The sequence below is a fragment of the Cyprinodon tularosa genome, unplaced genomic scaffold, assembly GCF_016077235.1.
Source record: "Cyprinodon tularosa strain WSP-4 unplaced genomic scaffold, ASM1607723v1 ctg462, whole genome shotgun sequence".
NCBI lineage: Eukaryota > Metazoa > Chordata > Actinopteri > Cyprinodontiformes > Cyprinodontidae > Cyprinodon > Cyprinodon tularosa.
Genome location: NW_024039188.1, coordinates 45,896 through 70,222, shown reverse-complemented (window position 1 = coordinate 70,222; position 24,327 = coordinate 45,896). Strand labels below are relative to the sequence as shown.

At 39.7% G+C, this 24,327-nt stretch overlaps 1 protein-coding gene across 1 annotated transcript in view; it reads left to right on the top strand.

The window, feature by feature from the left end:
• Window positions 1-24,327, top strand: part of LOC119793872 (plexin-B2-like) — a 214,655-nt gene that overhangs the window by 146,538 nt on the left and 43,790 nt on the right. Inside the window, exons 4-9 of the mRNA XM_038301156.1 lie at window positions 443-502; window positions 20,381-20,898; window positions 21,193-21,528; window positions 21,621-21,735; window positions 23,160-23,299; window positions 23,384-23,566. Coding sequence (XP_038157084.1) covers window positions 20,386-20,898; window positions 21,193-21,528; window positions 21,621-21,735; window positions 23,160-23,299; window positions 23,384-23,566 — 1,287 coding nt within the window. The 5' untranslated portion in view covers window positions 443-502; window positions 20,381-20,385. The remainder of the gene's footprint in view (window positions 1-442; window positions 503-20,380; window positions 20,899-21,192; window positions 21,529-21,620; window positions 21,736-23,159; window positions 23,300-23,383; window positions 23,567-24,327) is intronic.

The following is a 24,327-nucleotide window of genomic DNA, read 5'->3' as shown; positions in this document are numbered from 1 at the left end:
TCTCTGTCTTCTGGCTCCAGAGAACAATCCTCTCTCTCACACACACCCATCTTTACTCCAGCTCTTTTCAAACAGCCTCTGAAACAGAGCCTGCCTTGTTAATGGGAGCTCTTTCTGTCTATCAGTGTATATTTGTGTGAATAAAGGTCAGCAGGGACAGCAGAACGCAAAGTTAAGAAAATCTCCAAATCGTTTCAATTCTGCATTGGATTAAAAAGAAAAAGAAATGTTCAAATATTTCAACCATACAAAACTCCGGCTTTTATTTCAGCTCCTTTCTTCTCCCACATTCAGAAAATGTTTTTACTCTTCAGCGAGAAGCTGAAAATGTGCAGGATTGGCAGAAATCACTGATTCCTCTGTTTTAATGTATTTTGCTCTAATTTTTGATCCAGAACATCTGTTTGTTTGACTAAAGTTTTCCTGTTTTGTGTTTTCCCAGGCTCTGCTCCTCCACTAAGCCGCCCTTCAGACCAAAGCTGTGATTAGCCCGAATTACCAGGTGATTATTAATCCAACTGTTTAATGCTTTTATTCCTTCAGATTATATGAAGTAGTTTGAATTTCCATTCTGAGCTGCTGTTAGTAATGATCCGTTATCTAGATTGAACGTGTCCCCGGATAATTATGATCCCTGATGTTCAGGTTTGTGGAGGTTTTCTGTCCCTTTAAGTAATTTGTTGACAGGTCTAAGCACCTAAAACATCATACATACATACAGGTAAAGAAAGAAGGCACAGAGACAATTATTTAGTTTTACTCGCGAGGAGAGTAGGAAGAGACTGCAGAGTTTTCAATCTCCACCCCACTCTGCAGTCTTCAGCTTTCAGCTTCAGCTTTCTCCTCAAAAGGATCTTACTTTAAACCTCAGCACATACATTAAAACAATTTGGTGTTTTACAGTTGAATTGTTCCAAGAACACATGTTTAGGAGAAACATGTGATAGAGGATGTTCAGGCCTCCTTCACAACCCGTCCGTTGCATGACCTTTATCTGGAACGATCTTTAGCAAGAGTTAATAAACGATGAATCACACATTATACATCATAATAGTTCATTAGAACACCACCCATGAAAGAGTATAAATAAAATATCTCTAACATTGGTCTTATTTCGAATTATTCAATTAAACATTTCTTTATTCTGATTCAATAAGGTAAGTGACGTATTGGTAGACGTCACAGCATCAGTTTTTCCAAATGAAATAAAGATGGCAGCTCTATAGATCCGTACAAAATGGATTATGGAGAATATTTATAATCTAAAGCTTAAACTTGAGAAATTTTTACTAAAAACTCCTTTTAAAAGAGTTGTAACAGTTGTTATCCTCACACATGAATAATCTTTATTAAATTCGCATCATAAGGGCACTAATACGTGCATTAGTAAAGAAATGAAAGCCTCCACCTGGAGCACAGTGTTTAGGTCTCTCTGAAGGATTTTATCCAGCACGATGAAACGAGGAGGGGGGGGGGGGTTCATTCACTTTCAGCTCAAATCAACTCCGACATCCTTTGATCCGTTAAACTCGGCAACAGAACACCTGTCAGCTATGTTCTCTCTCTCTCTTTGGATCCGAGTTTTATCTTTTCATGTTAAACGTATGTCAACGGGAATCTGGATGGAGCCGCGTCTGCAGAGGGCTTCAGTCACAACATCACAAGGATTGAGAAATGAGTTGCAGAGAGATGTCAGGGCGCTCTGACGGCTTTTCCCACGTGGGCCCCAATTCAGCGCCGCAGCAAACGGGCCGCCATGACGGCCGCAAAAAACATCCCTTACTGCTGCTTTGAAGGGAAGCGCTGACAGATGTGATGATTCTAACAAACTCTGCTCAGGTATTAAAGATAATTAAAGCAGCAAAAGCTTGTGCTGGTGAGCCGAGGATTAGAAGTTAAAACACGGTGTCACTCGGCGTGTTATTACTGGGTTAATGGGAGGTGTTCCATAATAAATGTGGGCGTTAATCACTCAGTCCGGCACCGACGACACGGCCACAAAGTTACATTTACATAGAATAATCTGTACGCAAATTTGCCGACATGAGTTGTGATCCGGTTATCCTCCCTCTCTTTCCAGCTCTGTACTAACTCTGCTCTGTATTGATGTAAAGTCATATTTATTTAAGGGGATTGATTCGCGTCCTTCCAGGCAGTGGATCTCGCCGCGCTCCTGAGATCTTTGAGAATAAATTTGCACAGAAGGAGACTTGCTTTAATTTGCCGATCCATCACTGCAGTTATTTGCATTCATTTCTTCACAAAGCTGAGTGAGAGGTCCAGCAAGGATTCTTTATTTAGGATCCGACTCCCAGTCTATTACCTGCCTCCATATTAGGGTCATTCTTTTATTTAAGTTAGGCTTCATCTTCTCATTCATTCTAGCTAGCAACCTGTTCCTGCTGAGAGCAGTCATCCCCTCTGCATCATGCTGCCATCAGCGTGCTTCACCATGGTGAAAAACATTTCATTAAAGGTGTAGAAGACAATCTTTTACCGAAATTAGTGGTCCTCCTAACCGTCGATCATTGTGGTGATGTGTTTACGTAAGGCCGTCCTACGTGCTCGTCCCGTTAGCGATCTTTTTCTGCGCTCTTTCAGGCGTATATCTGTGGTGAGCTACGGTTTCAGACGGTCATTGAAGCTCACCTTTCTCACCGCGGTTCTTTAAAAATGGCCGTAAGAAGAAAAAGTGTCCAAGAAGTGTATGAGAAGAAAAGAAAGGCCTCAGAAGAGGCAGATATATCCCAGAATGCTTTGCGTGCAAAGTTTTAGGTATAGATGATCCATTGATTATTCCTTGCTGATTAGACTTCACTTTTAAGAAAACTGTAAGCATACATTTTTTTTGGTGTTTTTTTTTTTTTTTTAATTAACTACTTTCAAATATTAGTTTAATAATCAGAAACATTTAACAATTTTGATGTATAGTTTGATCAATTATAACATTTTTAAAGCACATTTTCTCAGTTTTGACTCTGGCTCTGCAAAATTGTTTTCTTTGTCACACTAATAAACCTTTTATGAAATGAAGGGAGAACTTCAGTAAATAGGTGCAATATATTGGAAATTTACGTTAGTATAACTTGTGGATTAAAAAGATTTTTTGAAGCTAATCCAGAGAGAAAAAGTTATGAATTATGATATTTATTTATTAGGTTGAAGTTCAACCCTTTATAGGGTATATATTACCTACTGTGAATTAAGTATGAAAAAAAAAACAGTTAACAAGAAAAAAATGTAAAAAGTTCATTAAAAAGCTAAAAGGTAAAGTTAAAAAGTTAATAAGCCTAGTTAACAATTATATTTACTTTACTTGGATTTATCAATTTAGTTGGATTTTCACTTTATTTGGATTTTACATATGCATAGATACATATATATATATATATATATATATATATATATATATATATATATATATATATATATATATATATATATATATATATATATATATATATATATATTACAAGAAGGTTCTGGGTTCAATTCCCAGCCCAGGATCTTTCTGCATGGAGTTAGCATGTTCTCCCTGAGCATGTGTGGGTTCTCTCCAGGTTCTCCGGCTTCCTCCCACAGTCCAAAAACATGATTGTTTGGTTAATTGGCTTCTCTAAATTCTCCTTAGGTGTGAGTGTGTGTGAATGGTTATTTGGTGACCTTGTCCAGGGTGGACCCCGCCTCTCGCCCGTAGACAGCTGGAGATAGACACCAGCACCCCTCGCCACCCCAGCAGGGATAAGTGTGATGGAAAATGGATGGATTTCCATTATCATCCATACCTCAGAGCTAGCTGCTAATTTGACATCTTTCCCAGGCAGAGATCTGTTTTAAAATATTTGTTCATTAAAACTACTCTGTTTCTGTGTTTGAGGTATTTTGACTCTAATGGTTGCTTGACCTATAACTGCCTTCCTTCCTTGTTTTATGACTGGTCTAAGGGGCCCTCTGTTTTTATTTTTCTCCTCCTAACAGTCGGTCTTTGTCCTGATGTCCACCCGGCTCTGTTTCTGTCCTCTGTGCCGCTGCCCTGCTGAGATGTCACCAACTCGCGCTTTTCAACCATAACATACCAACTTTGTTTACTCAGCACTTTATAATGAACCAAGGTCCACAAAGCTCTGTCCAAATGCAAGAAAATAAAATTAAACAAGTTAAGAAAAAGAGTTAAACCTTTAGACAGGATGTTTTTAAAAATCCTCTTAAAATCAGAAAGAGAAGAGGCGTGTCCGGCATGTAAGGGCAGATCGTCACATTATTTGAAAGCAGCCACAGCGAAAACGCTTCTTTCACCAAGTAGTTTGTTTTTTATGTCTAGATCCTTAAAAGCACTCAGACAAAATGACACAAAGCAGCACAATAGTCTCTGATCTGAATTAATAGAGTTTCTTGAGGTTAAGTGAAAATAAGCCAAGCCACAGATGCAGAGCTTAGAGTTAAACACAGATTTCTACTGGTAAAAATGAGGCTTAACCGTAAAGAATGAGAGAGTTTCTCCAGATTTAGGAACGTCCAACTTCTAGTTTCCTTTTAAAGGGTTTGTGGCTGCCATGTTTCGGTGTTTCTTTCTCAAAGCGTCTCCTCATAGTCTGCTGTAAACCGGGTCAGGTTTATAGGCCACCTCTTCATATGTACCCCAACAGCCTCACCCCCAAATTACTCTGAAACTGAGATCAGAGCTTTGTGTTGGCAGCTCCAGCTCACTGCATCTGTTTCTCCTAACTTCTAACTGATGTGGTTCTATGATTGAGGTCACTGTCAGTACGGAAACCTGAGCTTTCTGGCTGAAGAGTAGATTTCCTGCTTCAGCGTTAACACCAAATGTTCTTCCCTCATGATGCCATTTATTTTTGTGGAAAAGGAATGAAAAACAGCTCCACAGCATAATGCTGCCACCCCCTTGCTTCACAGTCTGAATGGTGCTAAATCCAGATAAGTAATTTTTTTCTTAAAATAAATGCATTTGTTCTTGGATTGAGGAGATAAAAGATACATTTTGCCAATGGAGCAAGACAATTTTCACTTAAAATAAGAAAACATAATTGCATTGTCTTATACCAAGTGCATTTTATCTAATTATCTTATTTTAAAAGTAAAAATACTCACTCCATTGGCAAACTATCGCATTTAACAACTCAAATTAAGGATAAAATGCAGGTTAGCATCTTCTGCCTTTTGTTTCTAAATGGCTGAAAATGAAAAAACGGTTTAATTAAAATGATTTTCCAGGTTAACATAATTGTGGAAAATTAACTGGAAATCTTGAGTGTTTCCTCCTTATGTCTGCTGTTGAGTTAGTCCAAATGTTGCATCCATCCATCTATATCATTACAGGATCAATATTTAAAGGCCACTATAGTGTCTATGTGGGGAGGATTGGTCTGAACTGATCTGATCTTACTTTCTTATTAATTAAATGGTCCAAATCATTTAGACTTGAGTTATTTCTTCTACCTGAACCAGAGAACCAGATATACCGTTGTCCCTCTTGCCTCCTGGCAGTCGTATGAGTTACTGCTTGCCGCTAAATGTTATCAGTCCTCGCCTGTCGTTTCCCCTCCACTGAATCTGTGCTGCTTTTCACTTCTTATCTGAACCGAGGAAATAACTGGACTCCCTAAAGAAACTGCTGTCACTGAGCCGCGACACTTTGGGATCGCCTTAGATTGCAGTGGAGACAGAAAGCTGAAATGATGTGTTTCTGTCCACTTTCTGCTCAACGTCCACTGAGAGATTCTTAAAGAGATGCAGCCTGACCGTATGTCTTCCAATAGATAAACAGCCGCCATGTTTGGTTCTAAAATCTGGAGTCATCTTCAGAGCATGGAATGATCAATGAATTTAGAGTTAATCAGTAAAGAAATAAAATAAGAATTTCGTTGTTATCACTGAGTCTGGGAGCGGCCATTTTTGCCCAAATATAGTAGCCCCTCCCTCTTCCAGCAGTGATGTCACGGTGCGGTAAGCCTAGCGCCATTCTCCCCGCTTTCCAAGCTAAATCAATGGGAACTACTAGACACATCTGCAATCAACAACAATTATTGAAGATTTCCAGAGGACTTCACCATTGAAATTCACCAGAGCTATAGTGAAACTGACAATGCCCACGTGCATGGCAGCTGGATGCTGCAATACATCGGGTAAAAGTGAAAAAATAGAGTTATTCCACCTTTCTGATTCCTGATCCTCCACGGACGGGTTGGTCGTTGGATCGCCAACTTGAAGAGGGAGGATTTGCCATCGAACTTCTGGCCAGAGAAAAAACCCGTAATATGTAGCCAACATTTGGAAGAAGAATGTTTTCAAGATGACTTGGATAATAGCGCGTTGTGACAAACACCAGATACAGCACTGGGACTTGATCAACAGCCGATACCGCACCATGACGTCACTAACCAGTAGGTGGCAGTAGTGTTCTTTGACAAACATGGATGCCTCCAGCAAAGCACATTCACATGGAAATTACTCTGAATTAAAAACACTGATCATTTATTGAACAGGATGGAATCATTTCAGATTTAAAGAACTTTCAGACGTTTGGATTCTGAAGATGAGCGACTTTTCCTTTAAGATTAACATTTTTAGCCAGAAATCCATAGACTGCCATGTCGTTTCTAAGTAGAAGCCAAGTCTTGTAGTAAACGATATATTTGAAGATAGTAAAGGAAGTTGGATTGCAGGACGAGGGATTAGAAGCTGCTGAGGAGGAAAGGATTAGTTTGATCAAACCGATCCAGATCACACAGCTGTTAATGATTTCCTCTGACCTATGCTTTTTGATGATCAGATTTCCCTAAACCATTTCAAACGACTTTTTATTCCACTGAATGTAATTTATCAGTCTTTACTCCGTTATTGCAGGTTTCATCCTTCAGTCCTTCATGTCCCCCATTTATATTTGGTTCCTGTTATCCGTCGGGGAAAATCTTCAGACATAAAACCACAGATATGGGAGCAGCAGTCCGTTTGAATCGGATTATATATCAGGGAGAGAAACTTTATTTTCCTTTGGTCTCAGTACTCCAGGCCCCTCATGAGCCTCTTCAAAAACACCTCAAATATAGTTTGTTCTTCTAGTCTGTTGTCTCTGCAGAATAAATTATGTTACGCTGCTGTAGACTGATGGAAAAGATTGCATGTGTGGGTGTTGATAGATGAGATCTACCTGCTGGGTGTGTGTGTGTGTGTCCATCCTGTTTGCTGTCTCGGTTTTATGCCCGCTTTCCCTCAGCCATGCTTCTCGTCGTGCTTCTTCATTACCACCAATAAGAAGTCGATTTCCCCCCGGGGTTCCACCAATCATAGCACCTCGCATCCCTCTAGCTCTAGCCAATCAGCATCAATGTTCCTCTGGCTCGATGTCATGAATGGCTAATGCTGCCCAGTGGTCGGCATGAATGTAAATAGCTCTGCACCAACATGGAGGCTTTCCTCTGGAAACTTTTTGGAGGAAGAAAAGCAAAAGTTAGATTTAACAATCAGGAGGTTCTCAAAAAGACACCTTTCCAGTTCTTATTGGAAGACCATCCATGATTAGACAGTAAACTGGATGTTTTTACCAATTTCTACACCAGTAGAAGACATCTGCACCATAAAAAATTATTTCTAATTAATTAATACCGCATTGTTGGCTTCATATACATTATTTCTGTTTTTTGCACCCTGTTTTTGGTCCATTTGTCAATAAACGTAATGATTTTTTTGGTAATTACCATAACAAGACTATTCAACCGAGGATAGGATAGTGGGAGGAAAGAGGTCAGGATAAGACTGGAGTAGCGCTCTGAATACCATATGAAAGTTGGTTGCTGAAGCGGGAGATAGAGCTGCCAGTTCAGTGAATGTGAGCAAGCGAAGGCGTTCAGCCATGATTGCAAAATTTGAGTTTTAGGCTCAGAAACGTGCAAATATGGCAGTAAATCTGTGTCGCTGGGATTTGAATTAAAAATGCCACTGAAATTTAAATGTTGTATGTTTGTACTTTCTGTTACAGTGTTAAAATATATTCAGAACACATTTTTGACCTAAAAAAAATTCATTGTCATTATTTCTACACAGTTGAAATTTCATTTATTTATTCACATTACTATTTCAAAGTGATTACATTTTCAATACTTAGGCCCCGTCCACACGAAGACGAACCCTGGCCTAAACGCACAAATTTTTCACCAAACCAGCCTCTCATCCATACGAAGCCGGCGTTTCGGGGGTCTGTAAACGATCTTTTTTTTATTAAGCCTTCAGAGTGGGAAGATTTTGAAACGCCGTTTTCGCGTTTCCATCTTTAAGCCCTAACCACATTTTTTTTTTTTTTTTACACGCATGCGTCATAGCGTCGCCTCTAAACACGCATCATAGCGCTCTGGTAGTATCACAACAACAATGGCGCTGTACTTTGTTGAATGGTTGCTGCTCATGCTACTCACCCTGCTGTCGGGCTTACAACAGAATCTTCTTCTTCTGGAATATCTCCAGGAAGAACAGAGCAATATCGACCACATAGTTCAGCACCTGAATTTGACTGAACCACCAAAATGGACCCGCAGGGCAACCATGTATAAATATTACTGCGCATGCCCAACATTTCGTCGCCTATTTTTGCTTTGGCACCACAGCGCCACTTACAGGCCTGGCATACATTTTGCAGCATTTTCATGCATTCGTGTGGACGCTCGCATTTATTTTACGTCTCTGTCTTTACGACAAACGTTCTGGAAAATATTAGCGTTTCGTGTTCGTTTTGACTTCGTGTGGACGGGGCCTTATTTTTCAGTTATTTTTCAACTACAGAAAAATGAAAGTAATAAACTCACCGTTGAGTTAGCGTTAGCTTGCATGACCGGCTCCGTCATGCTGGTTTTTCTTCCGTATGAGCGCCGCAAGCATCACGTCACGTGACTAAGAAACCATAACGGGATTGGCTGGGTGTTGGACGCCACAATCCATTGCTAATGTCTGTGACCTGAAGTAACCCTTCCCTTTTTACGCTGAATTTAGACGCCGAATTTAAGACGGTGAAATAGAGCCAGTTGAATCTCAGGAGGCTGAAAATATTGACTTTGAATTTTGAAAGGTTGAATTTTTTTATATGCAGATTTTTTTAACACTCAAAAATTAAACTGAAAAATAAGTATTGAAAATGTAATCACATTGAAATAGTAATGTGAATTTTTAGCTTCAAGAGAAAATAAATGAAATTTCAACTGTGTAGAAATAATGACAATGAATTTTTTATTTAGGTCAAAAATGTGCTCTGAATATATTTTAACGCTGAAACAGTTAGTAAAAAACATACAACATTAAAATTTCAGTGGCATTTTTAATTCAAAACCAAGCAACACAGATTTACTTCCATATGCAAGCAAACAAAATCCGGCTTGTATATACACATGCTTTTTGGTGTCTCTGAAACAGGTGCGGTACTAAGCATCTTTAATATCTCTAGGACATTAGTATTCTGATGAAAGATGAATACAATTTTTTTCTCTTTTTCTGTCCAGATTGTTAATTTACTAGTTTTTAATCACCTGTTATGCTACGTTCAGACCGCGAGCAGCAGAAGCAGCTGGTTTACATGCAAAGTCAAAGGTTGACGTGCAGCTAAAGGCCTTGCAGCGTGTTTTCAGCAGCAGGAGCATCTTATGAGCTTCTGAGCATCTGAGGTGCGTGACGCGCTTCACAAGCAGCAGCTGCTCGAGTTGGAAAAAAGGAACTTTAGCTGCTGGACGCCTCACATCAACCAATCAGAGAAGCTGATCTGGGAGCCGGCAGGGAGTCAGACGCAGCACTGCTGATGCAGAGCGCTATGATCACTCCTCTGAAACAGTTTATTAACGGCTAAATTTACCTTACATGTAGAAACCTGCCGGCAGAATATGTTCGCTTTTATTATCCTGGTGCTGCAGTTTGGATTACGTACACGAAAACACTAACATCTACTTCCAGCGGCTGCTAATGCTAGCAGGCAAAGAAAGGATAGGGTAGCTCCGCCCACCGCGCATCAGACCCACTTTACCACCGTGCAGCCAGAGCAGCAGAGAAGCTTCAGCCACGCGTCAGAAATAAACTTGTACAAGCATCAAAAATGAAGCAGCAGGTGTGTTGTGCTGCTTCTGCTGCTTGCAGTCTGAACGTAGCATCAGGCTGTAGTAGTAAACTGTATATTTAGAGTGGAGCGCTGTGCTTCCTCAGGGCTGAATTACTGTGATCAGCAGCTATCAGTTAGTGTGTGGAGGCTCTGATGCATGGACACGAAGAAGGATGTTTAGTCTCTAAGAACCAAACATGCATTAAATATTGAATCTGCCACATTTTTACCTGTTAAAGTTCATTTCTGATTTTGGTTATTCTGGTACAACGGATCTGGTACGACGGTGAAGTGATTGACGAGGGATTAAAGAACATCGCATAAAAACCCTGTGGGATGTTGCATTTTTATGAGAATCAAACGTGGCCAACTGGTTCTTCCAGTTTGGTTTCAGATCTTCAGCTCTGCTTCCAGTTGTCGCCATCTTGCCTTTATGGATTGAAAAAGATAAAACAAAATTAAACTTATTTAATTTTAACTAATTAATGATGGAACCAGAACTGAAATCTATAAGATCAAATTTGGTTTAAGTCTTAGAATTAGGAAACAGCTGGAATTCAAAAATTATGTATCTTGCAACTGGTCGTCTTATTGTTATCCTGTATGCGTTTGTTCTTCACTCAAACTGTTGCAGGATCTCTTGGTTTTTCCTCTTTACTGAAAAACCCCCAAAAAATAATAATTTCCTGTTAAATAAATCTGTGCAAGTTTGCACAACTATAGGCAATCATCCTAACGCTGCAAGAACGATCTAGAAATAAGTCAAAATTTCTTAAATTAAGTGTATTCACCCTTAATTTGAGTAGGTAAATGAGATAGTTTGCCAATGGCATGAGTAATTTTACTCTTAAAATAAGATAATGCAACTGTGTTTTCTTATTTTAAGTGTAAATTGTCTTGTTCCATTGGCAAAATGTCTCTTTTACCTCTTCAATCCAAGAACAAATGCACTTATTTTAAGAAAAAATTACTTATGTAGATTTAGATTTTTTGCAGTGAGGGGTTTAACTTGACGCAGAAATGCATAGAAACATGCTAAATGTCAGGAATCTTCAAAGGGTTTTTGAATATTTGCTACGAAATGTTGAATTTTTGTCTCTTTGCTGTCTATAAAAATAATTCCATTTATAGTTTTTGTTTCACATAGATTTCCTGTTGCTACTCATCAAATGCTGCCAGATTCTTTCATGCAGACTTTCTTCTAAACCGTCTCGTATTTCTGGTTCACTTCCAGCCGTACAGATTTGGCTTCATCGCATCACTAAAGAGGAAAATATTAGACATCTTAAACCTCTCCAGGCGTTGAATAGAGGACTTTTAACCACATCTATCAAATAAATCTAATATTTTTTCTTTTCTTTAAAAAAATGTTGCCAGAGCTGCATTTGGAAAGGCAGACAGGAAAGAAAGACATTGAATCAGGAGACTGGCCCCACGGAGGGCTGCAGATCTGCTTTGTCCTGCGGGATGCGGAGTGTCAGAAAGCCAGGTTTGTTTGAACCCGTTCCCACGGGTCGGGATGTTGAGGGAGGCTCACACACACAGAAAAACACACGAGTGATGAAGAGGCGATAGGAGGAACAAGGCTTAAGGAGGTTAGACAGAGATGGATTTATTCCCTCGGCTTCCGCAGACATTCCTGGATTCAGTTTCACTCCGAACTTTTCAGCCAGAACTTTCGACTTTTACCAAGTACTGTTTGGACCTGCAGCTTCTGGCAGATTAAAGTTTCCATTACCATCTTCGTATGTTCTCTCAGTTCTCTACCAAATAAGGCTTGCTGGTGTTCTGAGATTTATTGGCAGTTTTAATTCTTTTTTTTTTCATTTCCAACCATCATTTCCTCACGAAGCCTTAAATCCAGTTTCTGACTGCTGGATACTGGCACGTTGTCCTGAGATAAAAGAACACCAGGAAGTGATGCTTCTACACAGAAATATTTATCAGTATCTCATCCACTGGGGGGCAGAGGAAACATTAAGAATAATTTAATCCTCCATTATTACTCTGTCATACCTCCACTCTGTATCTACACCCTTTGTTTCCTCCTGCTCTGTAGACCCATCTGTGTAGCATGGGATGTAAGAGAAGCGCATCGCTCAGTTTGCACAGTGAAGGAGCCATGCTGCTCCTGAAACAATCCGTCTCAACTGATCGACCTTGTTTGAACCGGCGTTGAAATCTCCCTCCGCATCACATGGAGGCGTGAATTTTCTGCCATTAGCTGTTTACTCTGGACAAGCTGAGTAAATGTTCCGTAATTCTCCTGATGCTTGGCCTGATTATCCTGGGCCGGTCTGAGTGTTTCACACGATGCTGATCTACTGGGATTTTCAGACTCAACCGTCTCTCAGGTTTAGTCTGAAAATGTTCTTAATAAGAGACGGCGTGCATTGGGCAGCAGTCATTAGACTGGGCCAGAGGCGTAGCCAGAAAATATTAGTAAGGGTGGCCGGCCAATAACCAATGTACACTGAGGGGTGGCTGAAAACGGATAGATGCTAGAACTTCAGGGTAACTGTTGCAAAAGGAGAATGAATCAGTACAACATCCATATTTTCTAAATAAAGACTAATTATACTTTCCTACAGGCTTTGCTAACAAACAGATGCATATATTTAAACATCCATGCTGCCTGAATTAAAGGTGTAGCGGACAAAATTCTTTCAGGTTTGAGTTCTGGAGCGAACATCTTATTCATTGTCATTACCTACCTACTTTTATCAATAATCATTTTACGTAAGTTTACATGTTCTTTTATCTACATTATATGGATTACTTTATTTATTAAAGTCATAGGGAAATCATATTTTAATGTCAAATCATTGTGGCTCAAACATGTATATAAATGTACTCTTTATCAGGCAATATTGTCCCAAAAATTAGAACATTTCTATTTTTTAAAATATCCTGTCTTAAAATCTGTTTTTTTTTTTCGTTATCTTCTGCAGGCCAGTTAGTTCTACGTCAGCCTGAACACCTAAATTCGGCCAATCATATATCAACGGTCATCTGTCAATCTAATTTTTTTCGGTCATAGCATCTTGATTCATATGTCGCAGCTAATATACGCAGCGGTTGAAATCAGAATCCTTTCCTTTCCCATTGAGTTGCGTCCCAGTGTTCACGGGGATGGACGTCTGTGTCTTCGGCAGGCGTAGAGCTAACAGAACTGGCAGCGTTGCGAGGCAAGGGCTCAAACATGTACGGCTGGAAGCCTTCTACACCAAACCAAGCTTCTGCCGCCCTGGCGTCCTCTTCCACAACATCTTCGTCCCCGCTTTCCTCCTCTAAATAAAAAATGGATGACGGAGGAGACTCATCCACGACCTCCGACACTAAACTCTCCTCCTCTTGCATGTTTCCGCTGTCCATAGCGTTCCTTGACAGCGTCGTTTCTAAGTCACCAATTTAGTGCTACTTGGTCCCAATGGAATTTCCCATTAGGAACCTGCTAGCACTAAGGTGCTAACTGGTTAGCAAGATGCTTCCAACAAACCGGCCACAACCAAAAAGCTTGCGAACCTTCCGCCACAACAATCTTGATAATCGACCAATCACATTCACTTTATTCACTGGTGTAAAGTCTGGCTCCACTCGGGAGAATTCAGAAATGTGACGGTTGGAACAGACGCTTCCCTACGACTTTTAATTAGTTATTTATCTCTGATTTCGCTGAAGACTCAGAGAGACATAATCTTCTCTTTACTCCGTATAAGACAAAATCTAGTTTTTAAAAAGGCATTAATTTGTATTTATCATCTTTAATGTTAGTATATTAATGTGCATAATTAACCACAGTGATTTTGTTGTGAAGTACTTGTTAAAATGTTAAAAATTTGAATGTTAAATAAGTTAAAATATTCTATTACGGCAGTGTGAGCATTAGAGGTAAAAATTGGTAGGAGTGGCCAATGATTGCCCCCATCTAGCTCCGCCCCTGGAGCGGATAATCTGGTTCCAGTAACTTTAATAACCACTCATACCACCTGGGGTATAGAGAACATTGTTTCTAGATGTGCAGCAATTAGAAGCTTGGAGCAGGTCAGCAATGAATGAGCTTAGAACAAGAAACTGAGGCTAGAATTCGACCTGATGTCTGGTTTTTATGACCTGGACGAGGCGTGGTACCTAAAGTCTGAGATCCATGCCGTGCTTTACAAGGATCCGGCATATCGGTTGAACACACACTGTCCTCCTATTAAAGTCATTTTGAGTCTTCAACCCAAAAATCAGTGGAAATTTCTGTTCTTTATTCTCATCTCCATGCCAAAAAAATCCAAATTTAAGCAAAGTATAACATTAGAAGTTGGGAAACTTGTAGGAAAAAGCTGTCGAAATGAGTTTTCCTTTTTTGTTTGAATCAAATCTTAAAAATTAGATTGGATCTTTATATGTATATAACAGAATTACATATTTTTTTTTTAAGTTTTAATAAATAAAGCTAAATAATTCAGACTCTTTTTTTCAATCATACTTTGCTATTAGAGCAGTTAAAGGTGCTTCTTAAATTTCCCCGGGAGGTAATCTCTCTCCCTAATGCTGTAGTAAGTGGGAATCTTATCCGGTTCTCAGTCCAGCCGTTATTTCATTCCTTTCTACCCTCGCAAACAGTGAAACGCTTTAAAACGCTGAGCCAGCGGCACAAAGGGTTCATTGACGCTGCTTATCTTTTAAGTAATCATACTTTTTGTTAGCAATAATTATCCTAAATCCCCGTAATAGCCCTTCAATGGTTTAATTATGTTTATATTGCGTGGCAAGGTTCTCATGATTAACCAGCTTTGAATGGAGGATTTATCTCAACATTTAACATCCATCAAATCCCATCTGCTGTTCCAGAGAAGAGCCCAAACACACAAAACACCTTCGACACTGTTTATTCCACTCCTGACAGCAGCCATGCTTACAGATCCCACGCTGGAGGATGAAAGGAGGGAAAAGTGCTTCAGAGAGGAAAGGAAAGAGGGTGAGCGGGCTTGGAGGGCGCACAGAGACGGCTCCTGTTCGGAAAAACGGAAGCTGATTTTCCTGCTTTGATGTCGCAGATCCATAACAGGCCCTGGGAGGAACATGGATGCTGCTTTCTGGCTTCATTTAAGGGAAGAAGAATAAAAAGTATAACATAGAATGACTGAAAGGATCAACTACAGTAAAACAAATACGAATATATTACATTTAAGTTTAACTGCTAAAATGATTCTATAGCAAACGATGGAAGAGTTTGGAGACGCCTGCTAGCCCTTAAAGGAAAAGTCTGGTCAGTGGGAATGATCAATGGATCATTATTTATACCTAAAACTAATATTTTGAGGTGATTTAATGAATTTAGTGTTAATAAGTAAAAAAAATAATAATTTTCGTCGCGATCACTGAGTCTGGGAGCGGCCATTTTTACCCAAAATATAGTAACTAGGGATGCACGATATAATTGGCCCCCTATCGGTATCGGCCTTAAAACTGAATATCGGACATCGGCCCCCCCACCGATATTTAACCCGATATTTGATCAGCTTCTGAGTTTCTAAAGTCTAAAAAAAAAAAAAAAAATACTACTTCTTCTTCCTCAAAAACTTCTTTTTTACAGACTTAAAAACTTCTAAAGACGAGGGAAAAAATATTGATATGTTAAAATATCCCAATATCTTCATATGCTGATATATTGCCATTTAAAAACACCATATCAATCTCTTTTACTAATGAAATATTGCTATATGTCATCGTTATGCTACGAAATCCCCCCAAAATTCACCAAATGTTGCCATATTTTTATATGTTGATATATTGACGCGGTATCGATCTATTTTACTAACAAAATCTCACAAGAATTTGCAAAATATCACGAGAGTTTGTAACAGAACGATGAAATTTCACCAGATTTTGAAAGTAAAATAGATCGATACCGCGTTTTTAAAAATCTATTTGATATCAGCGTATGAAAATATATTTGAGTATATTATTTTTCAAAGTGTCAGAAATGGATAACAAAACTGCTATTTTCAATGACTACTTATTTTTGTCCAGCTTTAACATCGGTATCGATATCGGTTATCGGCTACATGAGTTTTAAAATATCGGCATATCGGATATCGGCCAAAATCCCAATATCGTGCATCCCTAATAGTAACCCCTCCCTCCTGCCATCTTCCAGCAGTGACGTCACGGTGCGGTAAGCCTAGCGCCATTTCAAGGTTTCACTCGCAGATCAGTCTGGAGACTCTCCGTTAAAGAAAATTTGGAGCCGTTCACCAAACGAACGTCCAATCAGCGTTGGCTTTGAGGCGGGTTGAGGTGTGACGCAACGAGAAGCGCGACAGTTCAGTCTAAAGAACATGGCGGCTTCAGCCGATGAAACTAGCGTTAGCGTGGCTATCGAGCAAGTTTTATCGGAATTACAGAGTATTTCTTCACTGAAAGAAGAGCAAAACACTGCTCTGGAGGCCTTTCTCAGAGGAAAAGATGTTTTTGCTCTTCTCCCGACTGGTTTCGGCAAGAGTTTGATCTATCAATTGGCTCCTCTTCGTCGTCGCTCTGTTAGTACGTCATATGCTTCGTTGATCTGATTGGTTTATTTGGCCCGTCTATCACCAACATAGGCCAATCAGCTAACCAGTATTTTCACCCCTTCCCAAAATTACTTCAATTAATTTTGGGAAGGGGGGAAAATACGAAAATACAAATCCATCTGGCGGAGTCAGGTTACATTCTCCCCGCTTTCCAAGCTAAATCAATGGGAACTACTAGACACATCTGCAATCAACAACAATTATTGAAGATTTCCAGAGGACTTCACCATTGAAATTCACCAGAGCTATAGTGAAACTGACAATGCCCATGTGCATGGCAGCTGGATGCTGGAATACATCGGGTAAAAGTGACCTTTCTGATTCCTGATCCTCCACGGACGGGTTGGTCGTTGGATCGGCAACTTGAAGAGGGAGGATTTGCCATCGAACTTCTGGCCAGAGAAAAAACCCGTAATATGTAGCCAACATTTGGAAGAAGAATGTTTTCAAGATGACTTGGATAATAGCGCGTTGTGACAAACACCAGATACAGCACTGGGACTTGATCAATAGCCGATACCGCACCGTGACAATGTCACTAACCAGTAGGTGGCAGTAGTGTTCTTTGACAAACATGGATGCCTCCAGTAAAGCACATTCACATGAAAATTACTCTTCATTTATTAAACAGTACGTAACGTTTCCTGTTTAACCAGGAAGCTGCTCTGCTTCTTGCACAGCTGCCAGATTTTATGGATTTTTCTGTTTTCTGATCGTTTTTGGAGCAAAATGAGAAGCGAGCTCAGAGAACCTTTAAATGAAGAACCACCACAGCAGGAAGCAGAGCTCTTCAGCTGATCTCATAGTCAGAGCTGAATTACCTTATATACACCTTATTTATCCTCTGATTCTCACGACTCTAATCCAGATCTAATGACTGCAGCAAATGGATTCACACTTTATAAGGACCACTATATAGGAGCGTCACATTTCAGCTCTACAGACTGTAGAAATCCCTTTAATCATGTAGATGAAGCACTGATCTATTTGTCCATCATCCACTTATGAAAAATACACCAAGATCAATTGTGGGCGCAGAACTGGAGGTGAACTTTTGGTTCCCAAAGGAACTTTTTCCATTTTACCTCAATCTGTGGGATTACCTCTGGAATGAATTGGAGCTGAGACGATGAGTCAAGCTTTCTCCTCCAACATCAGTGTCTGACCTCCTAAATGTGCTCTTAAATAAAAATAACATTAAAAATCCTGCCAAACGGATCATCTGAAGCTATTAAAGCTGGAAATGCCGACATCTTATCAAACACTGAAGTTCATACGCAAAGACGGCCAAACAAACAGCTGTAGCTGTTCATTTTATTTCCAGATTATTCATTGCATTGCTGCTTAAAAGAAAGAAGAAAAGGTCTCTGCATATATCTTGTGAAAAGCTTCAAAGTCTGCATTGCAGCCACTAAAACACTCCACTCTTGATATCCATTGACGGGTAATTTAGGAGAGCAGGTGGGCAGGCAGATAAGTCTTGTCACAGTAATAAATCCCGCGGCGCTGAGGTGAATTCAATATGCAGCCAGCAGAACGACAGTGGACGCGCCGTCCAGTTGACCCCCCCGTCAGAATTATCTGACGCCTGCTGTAAAAACGAGGAAAAAAACCCGACCACAAGGACTGGAATAAATTAACCAAACATGACTTTAAGGGCCGGGATCCATCGGAGCGAAGGCGGGGGATAATGAGAGGCAGCTTTATGATCCAGATTTGAAAGTGAAAGTAAATAACTGGAGGTTTTCCTGGACAAGGCTTTGAATTAGAGCACAGCGCCGTTTTATGTTGATGTTTTTACAGCCAACATGACGTGAAGCCCTGTTTTGCAGCCACAGGCCACAGCTATAATTAAACACTCCCAGTCGGACTAATGGAAGGAGAAGCTCACTCTGTCAGCCGGCTAATTGCTCCACTCACTCTCTTGTTTTCAGACACACTCTCTCTTATTTAGTCTTTTCTAATCTAATCTGGTTCAGCGACCTCCACCTCCACTCTTCCTCCAGTTAAGGATGTTCTTGGTTTAATGGGAAACTCCTGATTATTAACTCTGCTTTCTTTTTGCTCTCAGCGTTTTTTTGGACGTTAAAGCTACATATAAACCTAAAACTACTTCAATTTTAAACTTATGAGATTATCTCCAGAAAAGTTTGGTAAGGGGAATGTTTTCACATCGTTTATCCACTATCTTAATGTACAGTATAATGTCCATCTGAAATAATATTATAATAACCATTTATACTGTTTCAGTTCATTTCAGATCATTTAAATTATTATTTTCACTAGAAAAGCACATTTTTAAAGCACTTTTTCTCAGTTTTGACTCTAACTCTGCAAAATTGTTTACTTTGTCACACTAATAAACCTTTTATGAAATGAAGGGAGAACTTCAGTAAATAGGTAAATTATATTAGAAATTTACGTTAGTATAACTTGTGGATTAAAAAGATTTTTTGAAGCTAATCCAGAGAGAAAAAGTTATGAATTATGATATTTATTTATTAGGTTGAACTTCAACCCTTTATAGGGTTTAGCTTTTTATCACTAGCGTTTTTTATCACCTGTATACCCTTGCAAATGGAGCCCCCCCCCCATATATTACCTACTGTGAATTAAGTTGGGAAAAAAAAGGTAAAGTTAAAAAGTTAATAAGCGTAGTTAACCATTATATTTACTTTACTTGGATTTAGATTTTACATATGCATAGATATACATACATATATACAGAAGAGCTATATGTGTATATATTTTATCTCTTTTTATTCTAGTTTTTATCTTTATTATATTGTGTAGGTGGATGTGTGTGTGTATATATAAAACTGTAACTGGAGCATGTAACAAAAGCTATTTCCCTCTGGGATTATTAAAGTATTTCTGATTCTGATATTTAGGTTTATAAACTAAAAAATGTAATGTAATGGCATTAATGCCTCTAAGGTTATGTAGGACCAAAAAAAATGTTTCTTTCACTTTCAGTGTTTTTCATGAATCTCATATATAGAAATTTTCCTTTTATATATTCGGGCAAGTTGGCGTTTCTGGTTATTAAATTGACATTAATAATTTTGCCATCTCGTACCATGTCTTTCGGTTGTGCTGTTCGTTCCAGGTGATGAAGCAGACTGAAAATGTTTTGTCTCCTTTCTATCTCTTCTTTCTTTCATCTTTTCTCTTTTTTCCTTTTCTTCTTCTGTTTTTCTGCTCTATTTACATTGCAGTGTCCATATAAACTGTAAAACTCCCTGCATGAAACAAATGGAGCTATATGGCGATAGCCGTACTGCTCCACTTGTTAAAGTAAAATCTGTTGGGCTCTTTTTGGCATCAAGACAATTATTCTTATTGCCACATTGCCAGACAGAACACTGTAAAAAAAAAAAAAATAATAATAATAATAATTCTGCCATCAAAATATCCATATTTTTTTAATCTTACAAAAGTAATAAGGTCTTGTCCTGGTTTCTAATAACACTTATGGCTTGAAATGTAGATTTTCAATGAATTTCACTGAGTGCCCTCTAAAGGGTTAACGGGCCCTGCTAAGACGATGTATGAATGTTGACCACTAGGGGGAACCTGGACGTTAGACCTAACTCAAAATGTTCCAATCTATAGAGATTGCCATTTATTGTTTAGTTTGTTGCATTCTAAAACTTCACCTCTAGGTGTCTCCAAAACAAAACTATTCTTTTAAAACCCTGTTTTTTTTGTGTCTGTCTTACAGATACCATGGAGCATAGGTGGAGGTGGCACTTCGCAGTGGTTACCATGGTTACAGTGTACTTCAGTTCATGTCAGTGCGACAACAGAGTGTTTCCATCGGAAACGCTGATCAACAACGTGGTGGCAAACCCAGCCACAGGCCGCCTATACGTGGGCGCAGTCAACCGCCTCTACCAGCTCAGCTCCGACCTGGAGCTGGAATCCCGCACAGAGACGGGCCCACAGCGGGACAGCAAGTCGTGCACGCCGCCCATTACCGAGTCCTGCACCGAGGCAAAGGAAACGAACAATTACAACAAACTGCTGCTGATCCATCCGGACAAAAACCAGCTGGTGGTCTGCGGCAGCATCTTCAGAGGCATCTGCTCACTGAGGAACCTGAGCAGAGTGGAGCAGCGTATTTACTACAGCGACAGCAACGGGGAGAAGTCGTACGTGGCGAGCGCTGAGGAGGTCGTCTCTGTCGTAGGAGTGATGTCATACTTCAAAACTGAAAATAAAAGGCTCCCAGTTTTCTTGGTGAGAAGAAAAAACATCCTGGACCAACATCTTTATATATGAGCTGCTTTCTGTAGGTGTAGAAACAAACTTCTACGGTAGATTTAAGCACTCTCTCCTCTTTACTTCTTCCTCCTTCACTTCCGTCTCCTTGCCACTGCATTGAAATTAATCCCAAATCTATTCCTATAAATTATTTTAATATATATCAAGCAGGGATTTCCGCTCATTGCTGTAAACCTAAATCAGGATATTTTAAGACAATATAGATTTGAGATCTCTGTCAAAGACTCCTTCTCCTGCTCTCTGTGTTAGGTTGGTAAAGGGTACGGTGGCCATGACAGCACCAAGCTGATCTCCACCCGCCTCCTGGAGTCAGTACCAGAGAATGAGTGGGTGGAGTTCGACAGCATCATCGAAGCCTCGTCTGTCCAGGCCAATTCCTTCATCCAGCGCTACCAGCACGACTTTCGCTTCGCCTTTAACGACAGCGGCTTCGTCTACTTCCTGTTCTCCAGGACCATTTCCTTGCAGGACAACAAGAACTACACCTTCATCTCCAGGATGTGTGAGGACGATCACCACTACTACTCATACACCGAGCTGCAGCTGAACTGCAGCAGCGAAACCAAGAACTACAACAAAGTTCAGGTGAGGAGAAGCAGACGGCGTAAATGTTTAGACGTCGGCTCAACAACTGATTAACGTGAGCGAGCTGCGATCTGTCGTCTCTGATCTTCCAGGCTGCTTTCGTTGGACCAGCTGGGAAAGTTCTGGCGCAGCGTTATGGAACCATTTCAGCTTCGGACAAAGTTCTGTTCGCCACCTTCACCTCTGATGACGACTCCTCCGCTTTGTGTATGACGCCTTTTCCTGTTTGAGTTACATCACTGAAATAGATTAGATTATTCAGAACAGATGGAGGAAATCTTCTCCTGCCACAGTTGGTGTTTTAAATCATTCCTTTGGCTTAAAAAAAATATTCCTGAAGGCTATTTTTGTCGCTTTGCAGATTTAATCTGATAAAGGAGCCTTAAAACAAAGACTGATATTTGCTCAGAGAAAAACAAATGGAAAGTGTGAAGAAATCTCATCATGTTTAATGAAAAAACACATTTTTGCAAACAGAAACTATTGCTCTTCATAGAGATTTATTCCAGACACTGAGCTTTTTTATTTTTATTTTTGAAGAGACAAAGGAAGTTTGATCCGTCCAAGGGTAGTGGCCAGTGGCGGCGGGTGTCTATAAATTGAAAATAGACTTATACCAAAAAACTAATCAAACGTATACTAAGTTATCACACCAGTATATTTATATGAATGCCAACAACAAAAAACATTATAAAAACACTTTATAAAAACAAAACATAATTTCATTTCCAGGTTTACTTTTTGCACATAAATATTTGCCTTCTGATGCTGTGAAGATAAATCTGTTTTGCATTCTCCAATATTGTCTCACAAACCTAAAAAATTAATGTACCAGTTTACCAGCTATTAATCAGCTTTATATATTTTAATCTATAATAACTATTTATTTAAGAGCACCTATGCAAATGAACAAACATCTAGAAAAAGTAGACTATTTTCTATTATTTTCCATGTGAATCCTAAATTGTTCATTCGAGGGAATTCAATCCAAAAATACTTTATTAATCTGAAAGTGAAACTGAATTTTATGGTAATTTATGGGCAGTTTTTCAACAAATTGTTATTCATGTTAATAGCTGTAGGGTGGAAGGATCTTCTGTAGGAGTCTGTGTTGCACCGGATCTGGAAAAGCTTCTTAACTGAAGACACTCTTCTAAAGAGATGCTCAATGTTCTGGTTCTTCACTTTGTGTGAGATCATCTCCAGAGGTTTTAGATGAGGTCCTCTATTGATTCTTAAAGGCTTCTTTAAATTTCTATCTGCATTTATGGTAAAAAGCCTGGCAGAGAGAAACGCTGCTGTCCAAGATACGATTCCGCAGCCATGTTTCAGTGAAATGCATAATAATGCGTTGCAGATATTCTGTCAGGGTTCCTGCCGGGGTTTGGAGTTCTTCTAACTTGTTTCCTGAAGAACACGAATGCACAGAATATGTTTTTCTCATTGCTATTGTAAAAGTTCCCGTGGAGAATTTAAAGACACATAAGTGTAAAAGTGGAATGCATTAACCTCTAAGATGACGTCACTCCAAGTTGTTAAATTTGTGTTTTACCCTGAAATGATTCAGATTTATATATGTGACAAAATTCACCTGACTTTAATGCCAATGTTGTTTATGTTCTTGATTGTAGGCCTGTACCCTTTAAAGTTAATTAACGAAGAACTCGTTAACATCATAGAAGCTTGTTACTACCACCAGGGCATCATCAACAACAAGAAGGCCGTTTATCAGCCTTATGCTTCCAAGACTGATGACGCCTGCAGTTCTATGGTACAGAAAACCTCCTCAGAGGAAGATGAAATGATAGATTGAAAAATTTATTGATGTTTTAAACTGAATATCTGAATCCTTTAGCAGCGGACTATGGGCCCAACACACAAGTGTGGAGCTGATCACCTGCCCTCGCCACTGGCCAGTAAGTCAGAGTTTGCCCTGAAAGCTGAGCCATCTTTTGTCCGTAAGGGTCACATGACCGCTGTGGCCGTGGCCGTGGAGTTGGATAATGCTGTGGCATTCCTGGGCACCGCCAACGGAGAGGTAAAGATGTCCAGCTTTTCCTTTTTTTCTTGTTTTTCACCATGAAATAATTGATTAAAGGAAAACTGTCAGCAAGGAATGGATCATTATTTATACATAAAACTAATGCATTCGCGGTGATTTAATGAATTAACGCTAATCAGTAAAAAATTAAGAACAATAATTTTCGTTGCCATCACTGAGTCTGGGAGCGGCCATTTTTGCCCAACTACAGTAACCCCTCCCTCCTGCCATGTGACGTCACGGTGCGGTAAGCCTAGCGCCATTCTCCTTAGCCTGGTGAGACCATCCTGATCTCGCGAGCTTTCAAGGTTTCACTCGCAGATCAGTCTGGAGACTCTCCGTTAAAGAAAATGTGGAGCCGTTCACCAAACAAACATCCAATCAGCGTTGGCTTTGAGGCGGGTTGAGGTGTGACGCAACGAGAAGCGCGACAGTTCAGTCTAAAGAACATGGCGGCTTCAGCCGATGAAACTAGCGTTAGCGTGGCTATCGAGCAAGTTTTATGGGAATTCCAGAGTATTTCTTCACTGAAAGAAGAGCAAAACACTGCTCTGGAGGCTTTTCTCAGAGGAAAAGATGTTTTTGCTCTTCTCCCGACTGGTTTCAGCAAGAGTTTGATCTATCAATTGGCTCCTCTTCGTCGTCGCTCTGTTAGTACGTCATATGCTTCGTTGATCTGATTGGTTTATTTGGCCCGTCTATCACCAACATAGGCCAATCAGCTAACCAGTATTTTCGCCCCTTCCCAAAATTACTTC